This window comes from Pelobates fuscus, chromosome 8 (genome assembly GCF_036172605.1).
Source record: "Pelobates fuscus isolate aPelFus1 chromosome 8, aPelFus1.pri, whole genome shotgun sequence".
Lineage (NCBI taxonomy): Eukaryota > Metazoa > Chordata > Amphibia > Anura > Pelobatidae > Pelobates > Pelobates fuscus.
In genome coordinates, this window is record NC_086324.1 from 160467208 (window position 1) to 160488445 (window position 21238).

At 50.3% G+C, this 21238-nt stretch overlaps 1 protein-coding gene across 1 annotated transcript in view; it reads right to left on the reverse strand.

Annotated features, from left to right (window-relative positions):
* Positions 1 to 21238, reverse strand: part of SLX4 (SLX4 structure-specific endonuclease subunit) — a 53321-nt gene that overhangs the window by 13058 nt on the left and 19025 nt on the right. Inside the window, exons 6-10 of the mRNA XM_063430547.1 lie at positions 17929 to 18125; positions 5091 to 5407; positions 4301 to 4535; positions 4131 to 4222; positions 874 to 1020 (exon numbers count right to left, since the gene is read on the reverse strand). Of these exons, the coding sequence (XP_063286617.1) occupies positions 874 to 1020; positions 4131 to 4222; positions 4301 to 4535; positions 5091 to 5407; positions 17929 to 18125 (988 nt within the window). The remainder of the gene's footprint in view (positions 1 to 873; positions 1021 to 4130; positions 4223 to 4300; positions 4536 to 5090; positions 5408 to 17928; positions 18126 to 21238) is intronic.

The following is a 21238-nucleotide window of genomic DNA, read 5'->3' on the forward strand; positions in this document are numbered from 1 at the left end:
TTCAAACAGATGTAATTTACCTTAAATAATTGTATCTCAATCGCTAAATTGAACTTTAATCACATACAGGAGGCTATTGCAGGGTCTAGCAAGCTATTAACATAGCAGGGAATAAGAAAATCTTAATTATGCAGGGGCATGTTCTATATACCAAAACTGCTTCATTAAGCTAAAGTTGTTCAGGTGACTATAGTGTCCCTTTAATGAAGCAGTTTTGGTGTATAGAACATGCCCCTGCAGCCTCACTGCTCAATCCTCTGCCATTTAGGAGTTAAATCCCTTTGTTTATGAACCCTAGTCACACCTCCCTGCATGTGACTTGCACAGCCTTCCATAAACACTTCCTGTAAAGAGAGCCCTATTTAGGCTTTCTTTATTGCAAGTTCTGTTTAATTAAGATTTTCGTAACCGCTGCTATGTTAATAGCTTGCTAGACCCCGCAAGAGCCTCCTGTATGTGATTAAAGTTCAATTTAGAGATTGAGATACAATTATTTAAGGTAAATTACATCTGTTTGGAAGTGAAACCAGGTTTTTTTTCATCCAGGCTCTGTCAATCATAGCCAGGGGAGGTGTGGCTAGGGCTGCATAAACAGAAACAAAATGATTTAACTCCTAAATGACAGTGAATTGAGCAGTGAAATTGCAGGGGAATGATCTATACACTAAAACTGCTTTATTTAGCTAAAGTAATTTAGGTGACTATAGTGTTCCTTTAAACAGCAATATATGTAGAATAGAAGGGAATGGTTATTATTGGTGTGAGTGTTGACAATCAGGAAGCAGAGGACTTGACACACAGACACAGCGGAAGCTGCATAAGGGAAGATGTAAAAGAGTAATGCAGTGCAGCAAGAAATGAGGTACGACTTACCGCTTCCACAAGCAAAGGACATCGAGCGTATAACACAAACATGTGTATGTTCAGCACCTCCCCACAGTCTGTCTGAAGCTGGGCATCACTCAGGTGGGGATTATTCACCATTTCCAGGAAATCTGCTGCCAAAGCAACTAGTGAACCCTGAAACAAGACATGAGGATAAGACATAGAATAAAGGAAATGGCACTACAGAAATGTACCAAAATGGGAAATTACAGAGACAATAATGCATGCTAAGACACAAAACTGTACATCTGATCATATTAAACAAAAAGTATTGTAAATCTAGATCCTCATAAAAGGATCAGGCTGCTTGAAACACTGCTTGCAGCTGATCTATACACAGAACGAGCACATCAGACTTACACACGGAACGCACACAACTGATCTACACACGGATTGAGCAGGTCTGACCAACACATGGAACGCACACATCTGATCTACACACGGATCAACCACGTCTGACTTACACACGGAACACACACATCTGATCTATACACGGAATGCACACATCTGATCTACACACGGATCGAGCATGTCAGACTTACACATGGAACACACACATATGGCCTACACACGGATCGAGCACGCCTGACTTACACACGCAACGCACACATCTGATCTACACACGGATCGAGCATGTCAGACTTACACATGGAACACACACGTATGGTCTGCACACGGATCTAGCACCCCTGATTTACACACAGAACGCACACATCTGATCTACACACTGATTGAGCACGTCTGACCGACACACACAATTTGCTACAATTAAAAGAACTCAGAAATAGTAAGAACTGTCATATATTTGTGGAATCCTGATTATCAGTGATTGCTCGGTAACCTAGCCTCCCTCCTAAATCAGCTCTGATGTGCTGTTTAATAACCCTGACCGGACTTCCCTGAAATAAAACTGAAATGACAGAGTTTGGGGTTCCCATCTAATTCATGGGGAGGCAGACAAATGATAAATCAAGCGGAAGCGACTAGGAGCCCTATGCCTAATAGGAGGAGAGGGGGGGATAAACAGGCATCTCCTAAATTCACAAGCAAAAAGGGAGGACTACATTGTCTCGAGTTCTACCCACAAGGCAAAGTTTAACAGGGTTATTCACTAAAGTGAGAATTCACAGTGATTTTAAAGTAAATTACAAATAAGGTCAACATAGATTAACTGGAAAAATGATCTCAGTCGGCAATGCTTTCAGCTACTTTGGCCTTAAATTTGATATTTACTTTGAATTCTCACTTTAGTAAATACAACCTGTAACTGAATGGACCTAAAAATAAATAGTGTGCAGGGGAATAATAATAATAATACTAAAAAAGAGCCGGAGGAGGTGGGTTTTCAGTGTCTTCCTCTGTCTCAGTTAGAATGGCAGGACATTCCAACGAAGAGCTCTTCAAACAGAGTCTGGGACAAACCAAGCATCTCTGGCCTACCGTCTGCCATTCCAACTACAGCACAGTTAGGAGACATTGCTCATCTGAGCTTGGAGTCCTAGGCTGGAATCAAACATAATGCATTACAAGCTCTGGTGATATAGCAGTACCAAGGTAAGAAACCATGGATATTTAGCAGCAGCTACACAACAGCACTGTATTGGCCAGGCTGTGGGAGTTAACCTGCTACCCACAGAGATTTTACAAATATAACAACAGTGTAACCAAGCCATCCAAGGCTTCTTACCAACTTTCTGGGTTTGGCTTACACCTAATTGAGATCGCTATTTCGTTCTTTGAAATATAGATTTACTAGGCCAGGCATCATAGAACCATTCAATTTAACATGACTGCTAGCCACCCGGCCTACGAGTTATATCACAATTGGTATACAGGACAGGTGTGTTACATTAACCCCTTACTACACTGCACACAGAGTTAAAGAAGGAATATCTGTCAATATATCCTGTATACAAATGATCCAAGGTCTCCTGTTTGTTTGGTCTTTTTAACTCTCACCAGCTGTCTGCAAGGTGTGGGTGAAACACCCAATTTTATGTAGTAATATGAAAACATGTTGGTGAATTTAACACATAGAGAGGCCTCATGGAGGATGACAACATCAAAATAAACACGTGACCATTTAACATGAAATATATCTCTGAAAGCCCCAAACCAGTGAGGCGTTACACTAAGGCTGTTACAACACCATTATAGTGTTTATAGAAAGTCCATAGTCTGGGGCCGCCTGTTACCCTACACTGCCCTGAACTATGTGGTTTTATAAGGACCATCTCTATGCAGCATAACGACTGCAGATCTACATAATGCTATTGGTGAATAGAGTCTATGTAATATGTCCTGTTTTGGGAGAGGTTTGAGAAAACTGGGCTCCCAGCACCCGCAGACCTCATCATACTTTCACATTACTGATTTCATCCACCCTGGGTGGCAATGATAGGCTGAGGGTGCTTGGAAAGCCAGATACAGGTTACACTCCCAGATTATCTGTCTTATAGTGTATATCAAGGCAGCTGAGGTGCTGAGGAAAGGCCACGTTTTTGTTAAAGCGCTCTCAAACACTGGAGGACAACATCCAGAGACTCTTTGCTGCATAAGCATTACACTGAGCTGCAGTGCTTAAAGGACCACTATAGGCACCCAGACCACTTCAGCTCAATGAAGGGGTCTGGGTGCCAGGTCCCTATAGTTTTAACCCTGCAGCTAAAAACATAGCAGTTTCAGAGAAACTGCTATGTTTCACTGAGGGTTAATCCAGCCTCTAGTGGCTGTCTCACTGACAGCCGCTAGAGGCGCTTCCGTGATTCTCACTGTGAAAATCACAGTGAAAATATGCTGGACGTCCATTGGAAAGCATTGAGTAATGCTTTCATATGGGCTGATTGAATGCACGCGCAGCTCGGATCTGACGTCGGCAGGGGGTGGAGAGTTCCCCAGCACAGAGGGAGCCCGGCGCTGGAGAAAGATAAGTGGCTGAAGGGGTTTTTAAACCCTTCTGCCCAGCGGGTGGGGGGGGGGGACACACACACACACCTAATGACCCTATAGTGTTCCTTTAATGTCTCTTTAAAATGGTGATTATGATAATCTGGAAACCTATCTTGACATATATCACAGAGATATAGAATATTATTACTGTTAGATAGGAGGATTTGCGTTGGATAGGTGGCAAATGAGGGTGCAGCGTTATTTCAATCAATATTTGGCTTTAAGTTTAGATGTCAATATGATGAATACTGTTAGAAGCAGGGTAAAAAGATCTGACGCAGAGAAAGGCAGCTTACTTTGGGCTGCGGGTGACTGCATGGTTTGATGGTCTCTTCTGGCTGAGATGGGGTAAATCCACTTGCTGCAAGGCTATCCACTGGGTCTCTGCCTGTTCAGAAAAGAAAATTGGTTAGACAATTCTAGCAGAACCTATGGAGTCCAGAAGAGATGATCAATGAGAAGTTACCAGTCGTCTCCATAACATGATTGAGTCCCAAATTCCACTGAGTGAGTGTCATCCCTTCTCCAGCCAGCTCTGCCAGGTCCAGCAAGGCCTGTCTGTCTCTCTGGCTGCTGGACAGCTGATGGTGTTCTGTGCATACGATGCCATCAGGTTGGTCCTTACCCACAGACAGGACACAAGGCGGTGTCTTAGAAGACAGGGAAGGTGTTCTGGTTCGAGGCTGAGAGTTTAAAATTTTCTGCAGAGAGAAAAGTAGGTAGGGATGTACATTTACACTGACTGAACACCAATTCTGCTGAACCTACCTCATGGGTAGAAAACCTGTTATAGATCCAACTACATACAGGTGGCAATCAGCCGGCTGGTTAAATATTGTATAAGAAAGGGGAACATGACAAGAAAAAAGGGGGCAGCGACATTTCAATACAAGGGACACTGACATGTCACTTGCAGCATTTCTCCGGATGTTAATTTCCATGTCGATTAAGGGGACCATGACACATACATACCCATACATTCACGTGCTGACTGTTCATCCACATACATGAAGGCATTCACATCTCAGCAATGACGATCTCCATTCACTCACACAATACGCCCACAATGCACACATTAATTCACATACCATGCTTCGAAAAAAAAATATCAAAACAAAATCATACACAACAAAGTTATCTTACACCAATCCTTTTTAGTAAAAGTAAAAGATATGGCAGTTTATCAGTAATTGGCTTCAATGATATGGCAGTTTATCATTGAAGCCAGCCGTTACGGATTCTCTAAACTGACTTACCAATGGTGGTCTCCATGGCACTATAGGAGGGTTAAGCTCCTTTGTATAGTAGTTGAGAGGATCGATGTTCTCCACCATATTGCTGATCCCCCACAGCGTGCTCTTTCCGTGTGTCGGAAACCGGCTCCACGTTGCTCTCTGAATCTCCTCCATGTCCCAGAAGCGGCTGGGGGGCAGCCTGGCGATATTGCTTAACTCAGATTCCTCACTCAACAGTAAAGACATTCTCTGCTGGAGTCTCTGCATCGGAGCCTGCGGGTCCTGAATGAGCAGGAGAGTAGGTGGCTTGTTCTTCTGTTTACGACGGCTCTTTTTCACTAACAGACAAAGAGAAACAAAATGATACAGAGAAGCAAAATCACAATAGGCAGTGTGAGGTATTATAACACTTGACATGAAAATATGACAGCATCTCTCAAATACTACTGTCTGGCCAGGCAACCTAGTGAGCTAGTGCATAGTTTGTGGTCATCAACCTGTGGATAGACAAAGTTCTACATGCAACATTCTGCAAACTGTATTTTGTCTAGTTCAAAATAGAGGCAACAGCATATTCCGTGTAGCTATGTCTGTATCTCCTGAAAACAAGGTTGAATTGCATTCTCTATGCTTCAGAGAGCTGGATTTCCTGAAAGGTTCAGAAAGACACTGACTGGAAGATGTAGAAAGAAGTCCCAGTAAGTATTACACATGTATGAAATAACAGGACAGCAGAAAGGGCTCAGTAGAGCCAAAAACATCTGCCCAATGATTTTATATAAAGTTGTCTTTTTTCCATTGTCACTGTATGTCTTGTGTTCTGTTTTATGTTACATAGTTAGTGGTTATGTTTAAGGATTGTATGGCATGGAGACTTTAAATTATGGTGATTGTTAATCCGTATGCCCTTACTGCCTCCTAAATTTTCATCACCGTTATATATCTAGAGGCCTGCATGCCTCTTCATCTCCATTTCGTTTGTATCTCTGTAATAACCACAAAAATCCAATAAAATATGATATCAAAAAAATAAATGTATGGCGACTTTCCATTGTTATCCCTCAAAACTTGACTGACTTAGCAACAAAGTCAAAGCTGAACTGTGGAGACTACTGCAGCACTCAAAATATAGCTACCGGGAGGCAGATCTACAACAACCCCTTGAGTGCGGGGAATGGCAGGACGTGTGGGAGGCGGCAGCAAAGGCATCCATTTGCGTCCTACACCAGGAACAATGCTACAAAACCCTGATGAGGTGGTACACCACCCCAGTCAAACTCTGCAGAATGGGTAAAACAACTACAGACATATGCTGGAGGGGATGCGGGGACAAGGGGACATACTTCCACATGTGGTGGACATGCCCAAAAGCGAGCGCCTTCTGGAGCGAGATAGCCAAGCTACAAACAGAAGTACTACACAAACACGTACAACCGGACCCCGGTGCGTTCTTAATCGCAAAACCACTAGATGCTCTGACACACAGGGAACAAAAACTCTTCAATAAAATAAACTTAGCTGCCAGACGAGCCATGGCACAGACGTGGTTGCACGCCGACTTGCCCCCAATGGACAGAGTTACTAGCAACATAAAAGAAGCACACATCATGGACAAACTCACAGCTCAACTCAGAGACACGTACCCCTCCTTTCTCAAAACATGGGAACCCTGGGAAGACTATACCAACCATTAGACGACATAACACCGACTCGTATACACACATGCAAGAACATTACACGCATTTAAAGACAGATAGCTCAGGCTCCAACTGCAAAGTGTAAGTCCGTCCCGCTCCTCCCCCTTAAGCTTCTCCCCACCCCCCCACTTCTCTTTCTTTCTCTCTCCTTGTCTTTCACTACCTCATACTGCATTTCACCTCTACTAAAATAAAGGAAAACTCATGCCTCAACCTCAGCACTCTCGATCGTGGCATTAGTAATAAAAGTACAAACTACGGATAGGGAACGACACTACTACGCAACGTTGAGATACAAAGGCCAGGTAATGGCGAAAGCACCACCAACAGCAACCAGAAGAACTGAATGTGTATATCATGTGGGGTGCCCCTGGCGGGTGTCGGGGTGGGAACGAGTGGCCGGCTGTGTGTGGCCATCTTGGCGGCTGTGCAGGGCCATCTTTGATGTCTCTGTGTGGCCGCCTGGATGTCCGCGCATGGAGGCTGTGGCTCTGGTACACAAACGTAATGATACCTGTATATAACCACTGTGAAGGCTTTCTGTAACCACCCTATTGAATGTAAATAGACAGCTTACAATGAACATGTGACCATCTTGGCATCCCTGTGTGGCCGCCCCTCTGTATATATGTAACCAATTTCTAAAATGAGCATGGCTAACTCGGCATCTTTACTAGACCTTCTCAGAGACTAAGCGAAGTCGATTGAATATGTTTCCCTATGTATATGTTAACATGAGCGATGTGCTCACTTTTGTACCCAGTTTGTGCATGACCTGACAAATAAAGAATTTAAAAAAAATATATAGCTACCAATTATTCTCCAGCTAAGGCCATCCCGGACACTCTCCAGCTAAGGCCATCCCGGACACTCTCCAGCTAAGACCATCCCGGACACTCTCCAGCTAAGACCATCCCGGACACTCTCCAGCTAAGACCATCCCGGACACTCTCCAGCTAAGACCATCCCGGACACTCTCCAGCTAAGACCATCCCGGACACTCTCCAGCTAAGACCATCCCGGACACTCTCCAGCTAAGACCATCCCGGACACTCTCCAGCTAAGACCATCCCGGACACTCTCCAGCTAAGACCATCCCGGACACTCTCCAGCTAAGACCATCCCGGACACTCTCCAGCTAAGACCATCCCGGACACTCTCCAGCTAAGACCATCCCGGACACTCTCCAGCTAAGACCATCCCGGACACTCTCCAGCTAAGACCATCCCGGACACTCTCCAGCTAAGACCATCCCGGACACTCTCCAGCTAAGACCATCCCGGACACTCTCCAGCTAAGACCATCCCGGACACTCTCCAGCTAAGACCATCCCGGACACTCTCCAGCTAAGACCATCCCGGACACTCTCCAGCTAAGACCATCCCGGACACTCTCCAGCTAAGACCATCCCGGACACTCTCCAGCTAAGACCATCCCGGACACTCTCCAGCTAAGACCATCCCGGACACTCTCCAGCTAAGACCATCCCGGACACTCTCCAGCTAAGACCATCCCGGACACTCTCCAGCTAAGACCATCCCGGACACTCTCCAGCTAAGACCATCCCGGACACTCTCCAGCTAAGACCATCCCGGACACTCTCCAGCTAAGACCATCCCGGACACTCTCCAGCTAAGACCATCCCGGACACTCTCCAGCTAAGACCATCCCGGACACTCTCCAGCTAAGACCATCCCGGACACTCTCCAGCTAAGACCATCCCGGACACTCTCCAGCTAAGACCATCCCGGACACTCTCCAGCTAAGACCATCCCGGACACTCTCCAGCTAAGACCATCCCGGACACTCTCCAGCTAAGACCATCCCGGACACTCTCCAGCTAAGACCATCCCGGACACTCTCCAGCTAAGACCATCCCGGACACTCTCCAGCTAAGACCATCCCGGACACTCTCCAGCTAAGACCATCCCGGACACTCTCCAGCTAAGACCATCCCGGACACTCTCCAGCTAAGACCATCCCGGACACTCTCCAGCTAAGACCATCCCGGACACTCTCCAGCTAAGACCATCCCGGACACTCTCCAGCTAAGACCATCCCGGACACTCTCCAGCTAAGACCATCCCGGACACTCTCCAGCTAAGACCATCCCGGACACTCTCCAGCTAAGACCATCCCGGACACTCTCCAGCTAAGACCATCCCGGACACTCTCCAGCTAAGACCATCCCGGACACTCTCCAGCTAAGACCATCCCGGACACTCTCCAGCTAAGACCATCCCGGACACTCTCCAGCTAAGACCATCCCGGACACTCTCCAGCTAAGACCATCCCGGACACTCTCCAGCTAAGACCATCCCGGACACTCTCCAGCTAAGACCATCCCGGACACTCTCCAGCTAAGACCATCCCGGACACTCTCCAGCTAAGACCATCCCGGACACTCTCCAGCTAAGACCATCCCGGACACTCTCCAGCTAAGACCATCCCGGACACTCTCCAGCTAAGACCATCCCGGACACTCTCCAGCTAAGACCATCCCGGACACTCTCCAGCTAAGACCATCCCGGACACTCTCCAGCTAAGACCATCCCGGACACTCTCCAGCTAAGACCATCCCGGACACTCTCCAGCTAAGACCATCCCGGACACTCTCCAGCTAAGACCATCCCGGACACTCTCCAGCTAAGACCATCCCGGACACTCTCCAGCTAAGACCATCCCGGACACTCTCCAGCTAAGACCATCCCGGACACTCTCCAGCTAAGACCATCCCGGACACTCTCCAGCTAAGACCATCCCGGACACTCTCCAGCTAAGACCATCCCGGACACTCTCCAGCTAAGACCATCCCGGACACTCTCCAGCTAAGACCATCCCGGACACTCTCCAGCTAAGACCATCCCGGACACTCTCCAGCTAAGACCATCCCGGACACTCTCCAGCTAAGACCATCCCGGACACTCTCCAGCTAAGACCATCCCGGACACTCTCCAGCTAAGACCACTAAGACCATCCCGGACACTCTCCAGCTAAGACCATCCCGGACACTCTCCAGCTAAGACCATCCCGGACACTCTCCAGCTAAGACCATCCCGGACACTCTCCAGCTAAGACCATCCCGGACACTCTCCAGCTAAGACCATCCGGACACTCTCCAGCTAAGACCATCCCGGACACTCTCCAGCTAAGACCATCCCGGACACTCTCCAGCTAAGACCATCCCGGACACTCTCCAGCTAAGACCATCCCGGACACTCTCCAGCTAAGACCATCCCGGACACTCTCCAGCTAAGACCATCCCGGACACTCTCCAGCTAAGACCATCCCGGACACTCTCCAGCTAAGACCATCCCGGACACTCTCCAGCTAAGACCATCCCGGACACTCTCCAGCTAAGACCATCCCGGACACTCTCCAGCTAAGACCATCCCGGACACTCTCCAGCTAAGACCATCCCGGACACTCTCCAGCTAAGACCATCCCGGACACTCTCCAGCTAAGACCATCCCGGACACTCTCCAGCTAAGACCATCCCGGACACTCTCCAGCTAAGACCATCCCGGACACTCTCCAGCTAAGACCATCCCGGACACTCTCCAGCTAAGACCATCCCGGACACTCTCCAGCTAAGACCATCCCGGACACTCTCCAGCTAAGACCATCCCGGACACTCTCCAGCTAAGACCATCCCGGACACTCTCCAGCTAAGACCATCCCGGACACTCTCCAGCTAAGACCATCCCGGACACTCTCCAGCTAAGACCATCCCGGACACTCTCCAGCTAAGACCATCCCGGACACTCTCCAGCTAAGACCATCCCGGACACTCTCCAGCTAAGACCATCCCGGACACTCTCCAGCTAAGACCATCCCGGACACTCTCCAGCTAAGACCATCCCGGACACTCTCCAGCTAAGACCATCCCGGACACTCTCCAGCTAAGACCATCCCGGACACTCTCCAGCTAAGACCATCCCGGACACTCTCCAGCTAAGACCATCCCGGACACTCTCCAGCTAAGACCATCCCGGACACTCTCCAGCTAAGACCATCCCGGACACTCTCCAGCTAAGACCATCCCGGACACTCTCCAGCTAAGACCATCCCGGACACTCTCCAGCTAAGACCATCCCGGACACTCTCCAGCTAAGACCATCCCGGACACTCTCCAGCTAAGACCATCCCGGACACTCTCCAGCTAAGACCATCCCGGACACTCTCCAGCTAAGACCATCCCGGACACTCTCCAGCTAAGACCATCCCGGACACTCTCCAGCTAAGACCATCCCGGACACTCTCCAGCTAAGACCATCCCGGACACTCTCCAGCTAAGACCATCCCGGACACTCTCCAGCTAAGACCATCCCGGACACTCTCCAGCTAAGACCATCCCGGACACTCTCCAGCTAAGACCATCCCGGACACTCTCCAGCTAAGACCATCCCGGACACTCTCCAGCTAAGACCATCCCGGACACTCTCCAGCTAAGACCATCCCGGACACTCTCCAGCTAAGACCATCCCGGACACTCTCCAGCTAAGACCATCCCGGACACTCTCCAGCTAAGACCATCCCGGACACTCTCCAGCTAAGACCATCCCGGACACTCTCCAGCTAAGACCATCCCGGACACTCTCCAGCTAAGACCATCCCGGACACTCTCCAGCTAAGACCATCCCGGACACTCTCCAGCTAAGACCATCCCGGACACTCTCCAGCTAAGACCATCCCGGACACTCTCCAGCTAAGACCATCCCGGACACTCTCCAGCTAAGACCATCCCGGACACTCTCCAGCTAAGACCATCCCGGACACTCTCCAGCTAAGACCATCCCGGACACTCTCCAGCTAAGACCATCCCGGACACTCTCCAGCTAAGACCATCCCGGACACTCTCCAGCTAAGACCATCCCGGACACTCTCCAGCTAAGACCATCCCGGACACTCTCCAGCTAAGACCATCCCGGACACTCTCCAGCTAAGACCATCCCGGACACTCTCCAGCTAAGACCATCCCGGACACTCTCCAGCTAAGACCATCCCGGACACTCTCCAGCTAAGACCATCCCGGACACTCTCCAGCTAAGACCATCCCGGACACTCTCCAGCTAAGACCATCCCGGACACTCTCCAGCTAAGACCATCCCGGACACTCTCCAGCTAAGACCATCCCGGACACTCTCCAGCTAAGACCATCCCGGACACTCTCCAGCTAAGACCATCCCGGACACTCTCCAGCTAAGACCATCCCGGACACTCTCCAGCTAAGACCATCCCGGACACTCTCCAGCTAAGACCATCCCGGACACTCTCCAGCTAAGACCATCCCGGACACTCTCCAGCTAAGACCATCCCGGACACTCTCCAGCTAAGACCATCCCGGACACTCTCCAGCTAAGACCATCCCGGACACTCTCCAGCTAAGACCATCCCGGACACTCTCCAGCTAAGACCATCCCGGACACTCTCCAGCTAAGACCATCCCGGACACTCTCCAGCTAAGACCATCCCGGACACTCTCCAGCTAAGACCATCCCGGACACTCTCCAGCTAAGACCATCCCGGACACTCTCCAGCTAAGACCATCCCGGACACTCTCCAGCTAAGACCATCCCGGACACTCTCCAGCTAAGACCATCCCGGACACTCTCCAGCTAAGACCATCCCGGACACTCTCCAGCTAAGACCATCCCGGACACTCTCCAGCTAAGACCATCCCGGACACTCTCCAGCTAAGACCATCCCGGACACTCTCCAGCTAAGACCATCCCGGACACTCTCCAGCTAAGACCATCCCGGACACTCTCCAGCTAAGACCATCCCGGACACTCTCCAGCTAAGACCATCCCGGACACTCTCCAGCTAAGACCATCCCGGACACTCTCCAGCTAAGACCATCCCGGACACTCTCCAGCTAAGACCATCCCGGACACTCTCCAGCTAAGACCATCCCGGACACTCTCCAGCTAAGACCATCCCGGACACTCTCCAGCTAAGACCATCCCGGACACTCTCCAGCTAAGACCATCCCGGACACTCTCCAGCTAAGACCATCCCGGACACTCTCCAGCTAAGACCATCCCGGACACTCTCCAGCTAAGACCATCCCGGACACTCTCCAGCTAAGACCATCCCGGACACTCTCCAGCTAAGACCATCCCGGACACTCTCCAGCTAAGACCATCCCGGACACTCTCCAGCTAAGACCATCCCGGACACTCTCCAGCTAACCATCCCGGACCCTCCAGCTAAGACCATCCCGGACACTCTCCAGCTAAGACCATCCCGGACACTCTCCAGCTAAGACCATCCCGGACACTCTCCAGCTAAGACCATCCCGGACACTCTCCAGCTAAGACCATCCCGGACACTCTCCAGCTAAGACCATCCCGGACACTCTCCAGCTAAGACCATCCCGGACACTCTCCAGCTAAGACCATCCCGGACACTCTCCAGCTAAGACCATCCCGGACACTCTCCAGCTAAGACCATCCCGGACACTCTCCAGCTAAGACCATCCCGGACACTCTCCAGCTAAGACCATCCCGGACACTCTCCAGCTAAGACCATCCCGGACACTCTCCAGCTAAGACCATCCCGGACACTCTCCAGCTAAGACCATCCCGGACACTCTCCAGCTAAGACCATCCCGGACACTCTCCAGCTAAGACCATCCCGGACACTCTCCAGCTAAGACCATCCCGGACACTCTCCAGCTAAGACCATCCCGGACACTCTCCAGCTAAGACCATCCCGGACACTCTCCAGCTAAGACCATCCCGGACACTCTCCAGCTAAGACCATCCCGGACACTCTCCAGCTAAGACCATCCCGGACACTCTCCAGCTAAGACCATCCCGGACACTCTCCAGCTAAGACCATCCCGGACACTCTCCAGCTAAGACCATCCCGGACACTCTCCAGCTAAGACCATCCCGGACACTCTCCAGCTAAGACCATCCCGGACACTCTCCAGCTAAGACCATCCCGGACACTCTCCAGCTAAGACCATCCCGGACACTCTCCAGCTAAGACCATCCCGGACACTCTCCAGCTAAGACCATCCCGGACACTCTCCAGCTAAGACCATCCCGGACACTCTCCAGCTAAGACCATCCCGGACACTCTCCAGCTAAGACCATCCCGGACACTCTCCAGCTAAGACCATCCCGGACACTCTCCAGCTAAGACCATCCCGGACACTCTCCAGCTAAGACCATCCCGGACACTCTCCAGCTAAGACCATCCCGGACACTCTCCAGCTAAGACCATCCGGACACTCTCCAGCTAAGACCATCCCGGACACTCTCCAGCTAAGACCATCCCGGACACTCTCCAGCTAAGACCATCCCGGACACTCTCCAGCTAAGACCATCCCGGACACTCTCCAGCTAAGACCATCCCGGACACTCTCCAGCTAAGACCATCCCGGACACTCTCCAGCTAAGACCATCCCGGACACTCTCCAGCTAAGACCATCCCGGACACTCTCCAGCTAAGACCATCCCGGACACTCTCCAGCTAAGACCATCCCGGACACTCTCCAGCTAAGACCATCCCGGACACTCTCCAGCTAAGACCATCCCGGACACTCTCCAGCTAAGACCATCCCGGACACTCTCCAGCTAAGACCATCCCGGACACTCTCCAGCTAAGACCATCCCGGACACTCTCCAGCTAAGACCATCCCGGACACTCTCCAGCTAAGACCATCCCGGACACTCTCCAGCTAAGACCATCCCGGACACTCTCCAGCTAAGACCATCCCGGACACTCTCCAGCTAAGACCATCCCGGACACTCTCCAGCTAAGACCATCCCGGACACTCTCCAGCTAAGACCATCCCGGACACTCTCCAGCTAAGACCATCCCGGACACTCTCCAGCTAAGACCATCCCGGACACTCTCCAGCTAAGACCATCCCGGACACTCTCCAGCTAAGACCATCCCGGACACTCTCCAGCTAAGACCATCCCGGACACTCTCCAGCTAAGACCATCCCGGACACTCTCCAGCTAAGACCATCCCGGACACTCTCCAGCTAAGACCATCCCGGACACTCTCCAGCTAAGACCATCCCGGACACTCTCCAGCTAAGACCATCCCGGACACTCTCCAGCTAAGACCATCCCGGACACTCTCCAGCTAAGACCATCCCGGACACTCTCCAGCTAAGACCATCCCGGACACTCTCCAGCTAAGACCATCCCGGACACTCTCCAGCTAAGACCATCCCGGACACTCTCCAGCTAAGACCATCCCGGACACTCTCCAGCTAAGACCATCCCGGACACTCTCCAGCTAAGACCATCCCGGACACTCTCCAGCTAAGACCATCCCGGACACTCTCCAGCTAAGACCATCCCGGACACTCTCCAGCTAAGACCATCCCGGACACTCTCCAGCTAAGACCATCCCGGACACTCTCCAGCTAAGACCATCCCGGACACTCTCCAGCTAAGACCATCCCGGACACTCTCCAGCTAAGACCATCCCGGACACTCTCCAGCTAAGACCATCCCGGACACTCTCCAGCTAAGACCATCCCGGACACTCTCCAGCTAAGACCATCCCGGACACTCTCCAGCTAAGACCATCCCGGACACTCTCCAGCTAAGACCATCCCGGACACTCTCCAGCTAAGACCATCCCGGACACTCTCCAGCTAAGACCATCCCGGACACTCTCCAGCTAAGACCATCCCGGACACTCTCCAGCTAAGACCATCCCGGACACTCTCCAGCTAAGACCATCCCGGACACTCTCCAGCTAAGACCATCCCGGACACTCTCCAGCTAAGACCATCCCGGACACTCTCCAGCTAAGACCATCCCGGACACTCTCCAGCTAAGACCATCCCGGACACTCTCCAGCTAAGACCATCCCGGACACTCTCCAGCTAAGACCATCCCGGACACTCTCCAGCTAAGACCATCCCGGACACTCTCCAGCTAAGACCATCCCGGACACTCTCCAGCTAAGACCATCCCGGACACTCTCCAGCTAAGACCATCCCGGACACTCTCCAGCTAAGACCATCCCGGACACTCTCCAGCTAAGACCATCCCGGACACTCTCCAGCTAAGACCATCCCGGACACTCTCCAGCTAAGACCATCCCGGACACTCTCCAGCTAAGACCATCCCGGACACTCTCCAGCTAAGACCATCCCGGACACTCTCCAGCTAAGACCATCCCGGACACTCTCCAGCTAAGACCATCCCGGACACTCTCCAGCTAAGACCATCCCGGACACTCTCCAGCTAAGACCATCCCGGACACTCTCCAGCTAAGACCATCCCGGACACTCTCCAGCTAAGACCATCCCGGACACTCTCCAGCTAAGACCATCCCGGACACTCTCCAGCTAAGACCATCCCGGACACTCTCCAGCTAAGACCATCCCGGACACTCTCCAGCTAAGACCATCCCGGACACTCTCCAGCTAAGACCATCCCGGACACTCTCCAGCTAAGACCATCCCGGACACTCTCCAGCTAAGACCATCCCGGACACTCTCCAGCTAAGACCATCCCGGACACTCTCCAGCTAAGACCATCCCGGACACTCTCCAGCTAAGACCATCCCGGACACTCTCCAGCTAAGGCCATCCCGGACACTCTCCAGCTAAGGCCATCCCGGACACTCTCCAGCTAAGGCCATCCCGGACACTCTCCAGCTAAGGCCATCCCGGACACTCTCCAGCTAAGGCCATCCCGGACACTCTCCAGCTAAGGCCATCCCGGACACTCTCCAGCTAAGGCCATCCCGGACACTCTCCAGCTAAGGCCATCCCGGACACTCTCCAGCTAAGGCCATCCCGGACACTCTCCAGCTAAGGCCATCCCGGACACTCTCCAGCTAAGGCCATCCCGGACACTCTCCAGCTAAGGCCATCCCGGACACTCTCCAGCTAAGGCCATCCCGGACACTCTCCAGCTAAGGCCATCCCGGACACTCTCCAGCTAAGGCCATCCCGGACACTCTCCAGCTAAGGCCATCCCGGACACTCTCCAGCTAAGGCCATCCCGGACACTCTCCAGCTAAGGCCATCCCGGACACTCTCCAGCTAAGGCCATCCCGGACACTCTCCAGCTAAGGCCATCCCGGACACTCTCCAGCTAAGGCCATCCCGGACACTCTCCAGCTAAGGCCATCCCGGACACTCTCCAGCTAAGGCCATCCCGGACACTCTCCAGCTAAGGCCATCCCGGACACTCTCCAGCTAAGGCCATCCCGGACACTCTCCAGCTAAGGCCATCCCGGACACTCTCCAGCTAAGGCCATCCCGGACACTCTCCAGCTAAGGCCATCCCGGACACTCTCCAGCTAAGGCCATCCCGGACACTCTCCAGCTAAGGCCATCCCGGACACTCTCCAGCTAAGGCCATCCCGGACACTCTCCAGCTAAGACCATCCCGGACACTCTCCAGCTAAGACCATCCCGGACTCTCTCCAGCTAAGACCATCCCGGACTCTCTCCAGCTAAGACCATCCCGGACTCTCTCCAGCTAAGGCCATCCCAGACACTCTCCAGCTAAGGCCATCCCGGACACTCTCCAGCTAAGACCATCCCGGACACTCTCCAGCTAAGGCCATCCCGGACACTCTCCAGCTAAGGCCATCCCGGACACTCTCCAGCTAAGACCATCCCGGACACCATAAGGCTATCCCGGACACTTTCCAGTTAAGGCCATCCTGGGTACTCTCCAGCTAATCAAATAAAATATCAGATCCCTTCAACACTAGTATATATCAAAAAGAGAAACTTCATTCCACTTATGTGGACATAAGAAGTTTGGGGCTCTCCAACTAAGACCACCCAGCGGCACCCCAGCTATGGTTATTCATAAGTTCCCAAATTGCAGCTGGTCAAAAACTCACCAGCTAAGGCAGCCCATAAACTAATCAGCTAAGACAGCTAAGGAAGCTCACCAGCTAAGGCTGCCCTGAAGCTCCCCAGTTAAGGCTGCCAGGAAGCTCAACAGCTAAGGCTGGACAGCATGTCCACAGCAGTTCTCCAGCCCTGCAGAGATCTGGGTCACGAAAACTTGTACAACACATTCCTTGATATTCAGATACATACAAAACCACATCAGCTAAACAAATAAAGGTGTGCTGCTCAAAAGCTGAATCTGAAAGCACGGATTTCAACCTTCAATTATAAAGTGCCATCTGTTGTCTTGTTAACACCTTACCTGGCACAGTGATTTCTCTGGAGGGCATGGCACTTGGCCCACTGGCAACGCTTGTTGCTGCTGTGTCTTCCTGCATAGACCGTGAAAGTGCCATGGCAACTAAGAGCTCCTCCACCTCTGAACCCGGCTGAGCTGCTTTCTTCTTTTTTGGGGGCTCCTTCTGTTTGTACCCCGCTTTCCGCTTGGCACGGACCACCCTGTACAGAGCATAGATTTACAATTAACGTAGATGGATTTGGAAAACAGGCAATGACGGAGAGACTTGTAAAACAATCTTGTCTGGGAATAAAATACACTGCCACACAACTTAATATAAGAAAAGCATAGACATATTGAAAAACACCTTATTAAGTAGCACTAAGTGAAAAACAAAGAGGTAGTGTATAGTGACCCTAACAGTTCAGACAAGACGTTGTACCTTAGGGTGGCAGTTATGGAAGTTCACCTCTCTCTCCCCTTTTATAGTATCGTGCCCCAAAGACTATTAGGATTAGTTGTTTTATTATCTTTATTTACTTCTATCATTGGGAGTTTTTTTCTTCAATGATATTTGAGTGATATTTGTGGAAACAATATTACATTGGGGGTTTCGAGCAGTAAATTAAAATAAAGTAATATTTAGAGATTATTTGTTTGAATATTTTAAGGAAGCGCTCTTATAAACATTTGCTTTTGTTTGTATTTTTGGGGGATTTGTGTGCTTTTGCAATGTTTAACAAACTCCTCTTTTTTCCCTATATTTTGTTATGGCACCACACATAGGCAACGGGGTGTGAAATGGCTGCTTCACAGGCTTTGATAAGTGTTCTACCCTCCTGGAACTTTAAGTTAACTAAATTCCAAGATCTAATTGTGCCTTCATTTGCTTACTTTAAACGTCATATACATTAATGTAGCATACTTTTGCTTCTAATACATTTTTATTGGAAAAAAATGCGTGCGTCATGCAAATCAGTGTATGAAATTATAATAATTAAAGGGACACTATAGGTACCCAGGCCACTTCAGCTCATTGAAATGGTCTGGGTGCAGTATCCCAGGTCCCTTAACCCTCTTAAATAAACTGCAATAATTACCTGCTAGGGTTAACTCCACCTCTAGTCGCTGTCTACCAGACAGCTACTAGAAGGACTTTCAGGTCATTAGGCGACTTTTAATTGCCAGACGCTGGATGTCCTCACGCTATGCATCATGTAAAAACCAATCGGAAAACATTGTACATGCTTTCCTATGGAGGAAATATCAATGCTTGCGAGGAGCCCGAGCGCTAGACTCAGGTAAGTAAAGAAGGGGGGAGGAGGGCACTATATGGAGCTACAGTGCCAGGAAAACAACTTTGTTTTCCTTGCACTATGCTTTCCCTTTAAATATTAGATGTAACAAAATCATATTCAAAAACATTGAAGGGAGATATACAAGTGTTGGGTGCAAAGTTTTAAACCAATGAATTCAATAGGTACATTCAATTGCAGATTGCTTCACTTTGAGAAAACAGCAACATCTATTAGTGTCCACACAGCTGTCTTTGGGTCCCCATGTCGTAATGCTAGAAGTTAACAGTTTGTAAAAGTAATCTGTTCCTTATTTGGAAATAAACAGGTACCAGTACTCTCATTAGGGAAACATTTCTGATACTCTGGTAACGGTTTCTGGTACTCTGGTAGTTCTGAGGGGGTTAAAATAAAATCCAGAAAGGACACTCTGAGCACCACTACAACGCTTTGTTGTCTTTGAGAGCAGTTAACCCCCCTCACCCCAGAATGGAGCTCCTTCTCCAGCAGGGTTGGAAATGTGGAACCTGCACTTCCCAATTTGAGGGGTACAGTGTGTGTATTGAGGGGCACAGTGTGTATGGGGGGAGGCAGAGTGTGTTTGAGGGGTACAGTGTGTGTGTGTATTTGGGGCAGTGTGTGTGTGTATGGGATACAGTGTGTTTATGGGGGAAGTGTGTGTGTGTGTGTGTATGGGATACAGTGTGTGTGTGTGTGTATGGGATACAGTGTGTTTATGGGGGGGAAGTGTGTGTGTGTATGGGATACAGTTTGTGTATGTGGAGCAGTGTATGTGTGTGTGTGTATAGGGGGAAGTGTGTGTGTGTGTGTGTGTATGGGGAAGTGTGTGTGTATGGGATACAGTGTGTTTATGGAGGGAAGTGTGTGTGTGTGTATGGGATACAGTGTGTTTATGGGGGGGAAGTGTGTGTGTGTATGGGATACAGTTTGTGTATGTGGAGCAGTGTATGTGTGTGTGTGTGTGTATGGGGAAGTGTGTGTGTATGTGATACAGTGTGTTTATGGGGGGGAAGTGTGTATGTGTGTATGTGATACAGTGTGTTTATGGGGGGGGAAGTGTGTGTGTGTATGGGATACAGTTTGTGTATGTGGAGCAGTGTATGTGTGTGTGTGTATGGGGAAGTGTGTGTGTATGGGATACAGTGTGTTTATGGAGGGAAGTGTGTGTGTGTTTATGGGATACAGTGTGTTTATGGGGGGCAGTGTTTGTGTGTGTGTGCTTATGTGGGGCAGTGTGTGTATAGGGGAGAATTATTGTGGGTCTGTGGGATTGGAGGGTAGATTAATAAATATAATTTATTTTTAATATAAAAAAAATTATTTTGCTATCCCCCCTCCCTGCTTACCTTTGCCTGGGAGGGGGGACAGTACAAGGCAATCCCTGGTGGTCCGGTGGGGAAGCCCTGGTGGTCCAATCCCTGGTTTCACTCTCGCGAGATGAGAACCCAGCAGAGCTGCAGGTTAGAGCTCCCACGGGTCACTCTCTCCATCCCTCCCTTGCCGGCATTACATTGCTAGCAGGCCGGTGAGGGAGATCTCTGATCTCCCCTTCGGTCCTGCAGAGCCGGCAGGGAAGAGGGAGGCACAATTCCTGGGGCTATGATGATAGCACCAGGGAAATATTTTGCGGCGCCCCTGTGTGCCACTCCTGGGGCTCCACGGCACAGAGTTTGGGAACCGCTGGTTTAGAACGTTCACTGGAAGAGTACTGTGGCCTATTAAAGCTGATGAAGCTGTTAGTTATACTCTAAATATCACATGTACATATGATATACACTGAACAGTCAGTTCTTGAATATTATGTGTTTGAAGCAGGAAAAACTGGCAAGAAAAAAGATCTGATTGACTTTGACAAAGGCCAAATAGTGATGGCTAGACGACTGGGTCAGAGAATCTCCAAAACGGCAAGTATTTTGGTTGTCCCCAGTATGTAGTGGTTAGTATCTACCAAAAGTGGTGCAAGTAAGTACAATCAGTGAACAGGTGTCAGGGTCATGGGGGGGGGGGGGGGGGGCTGA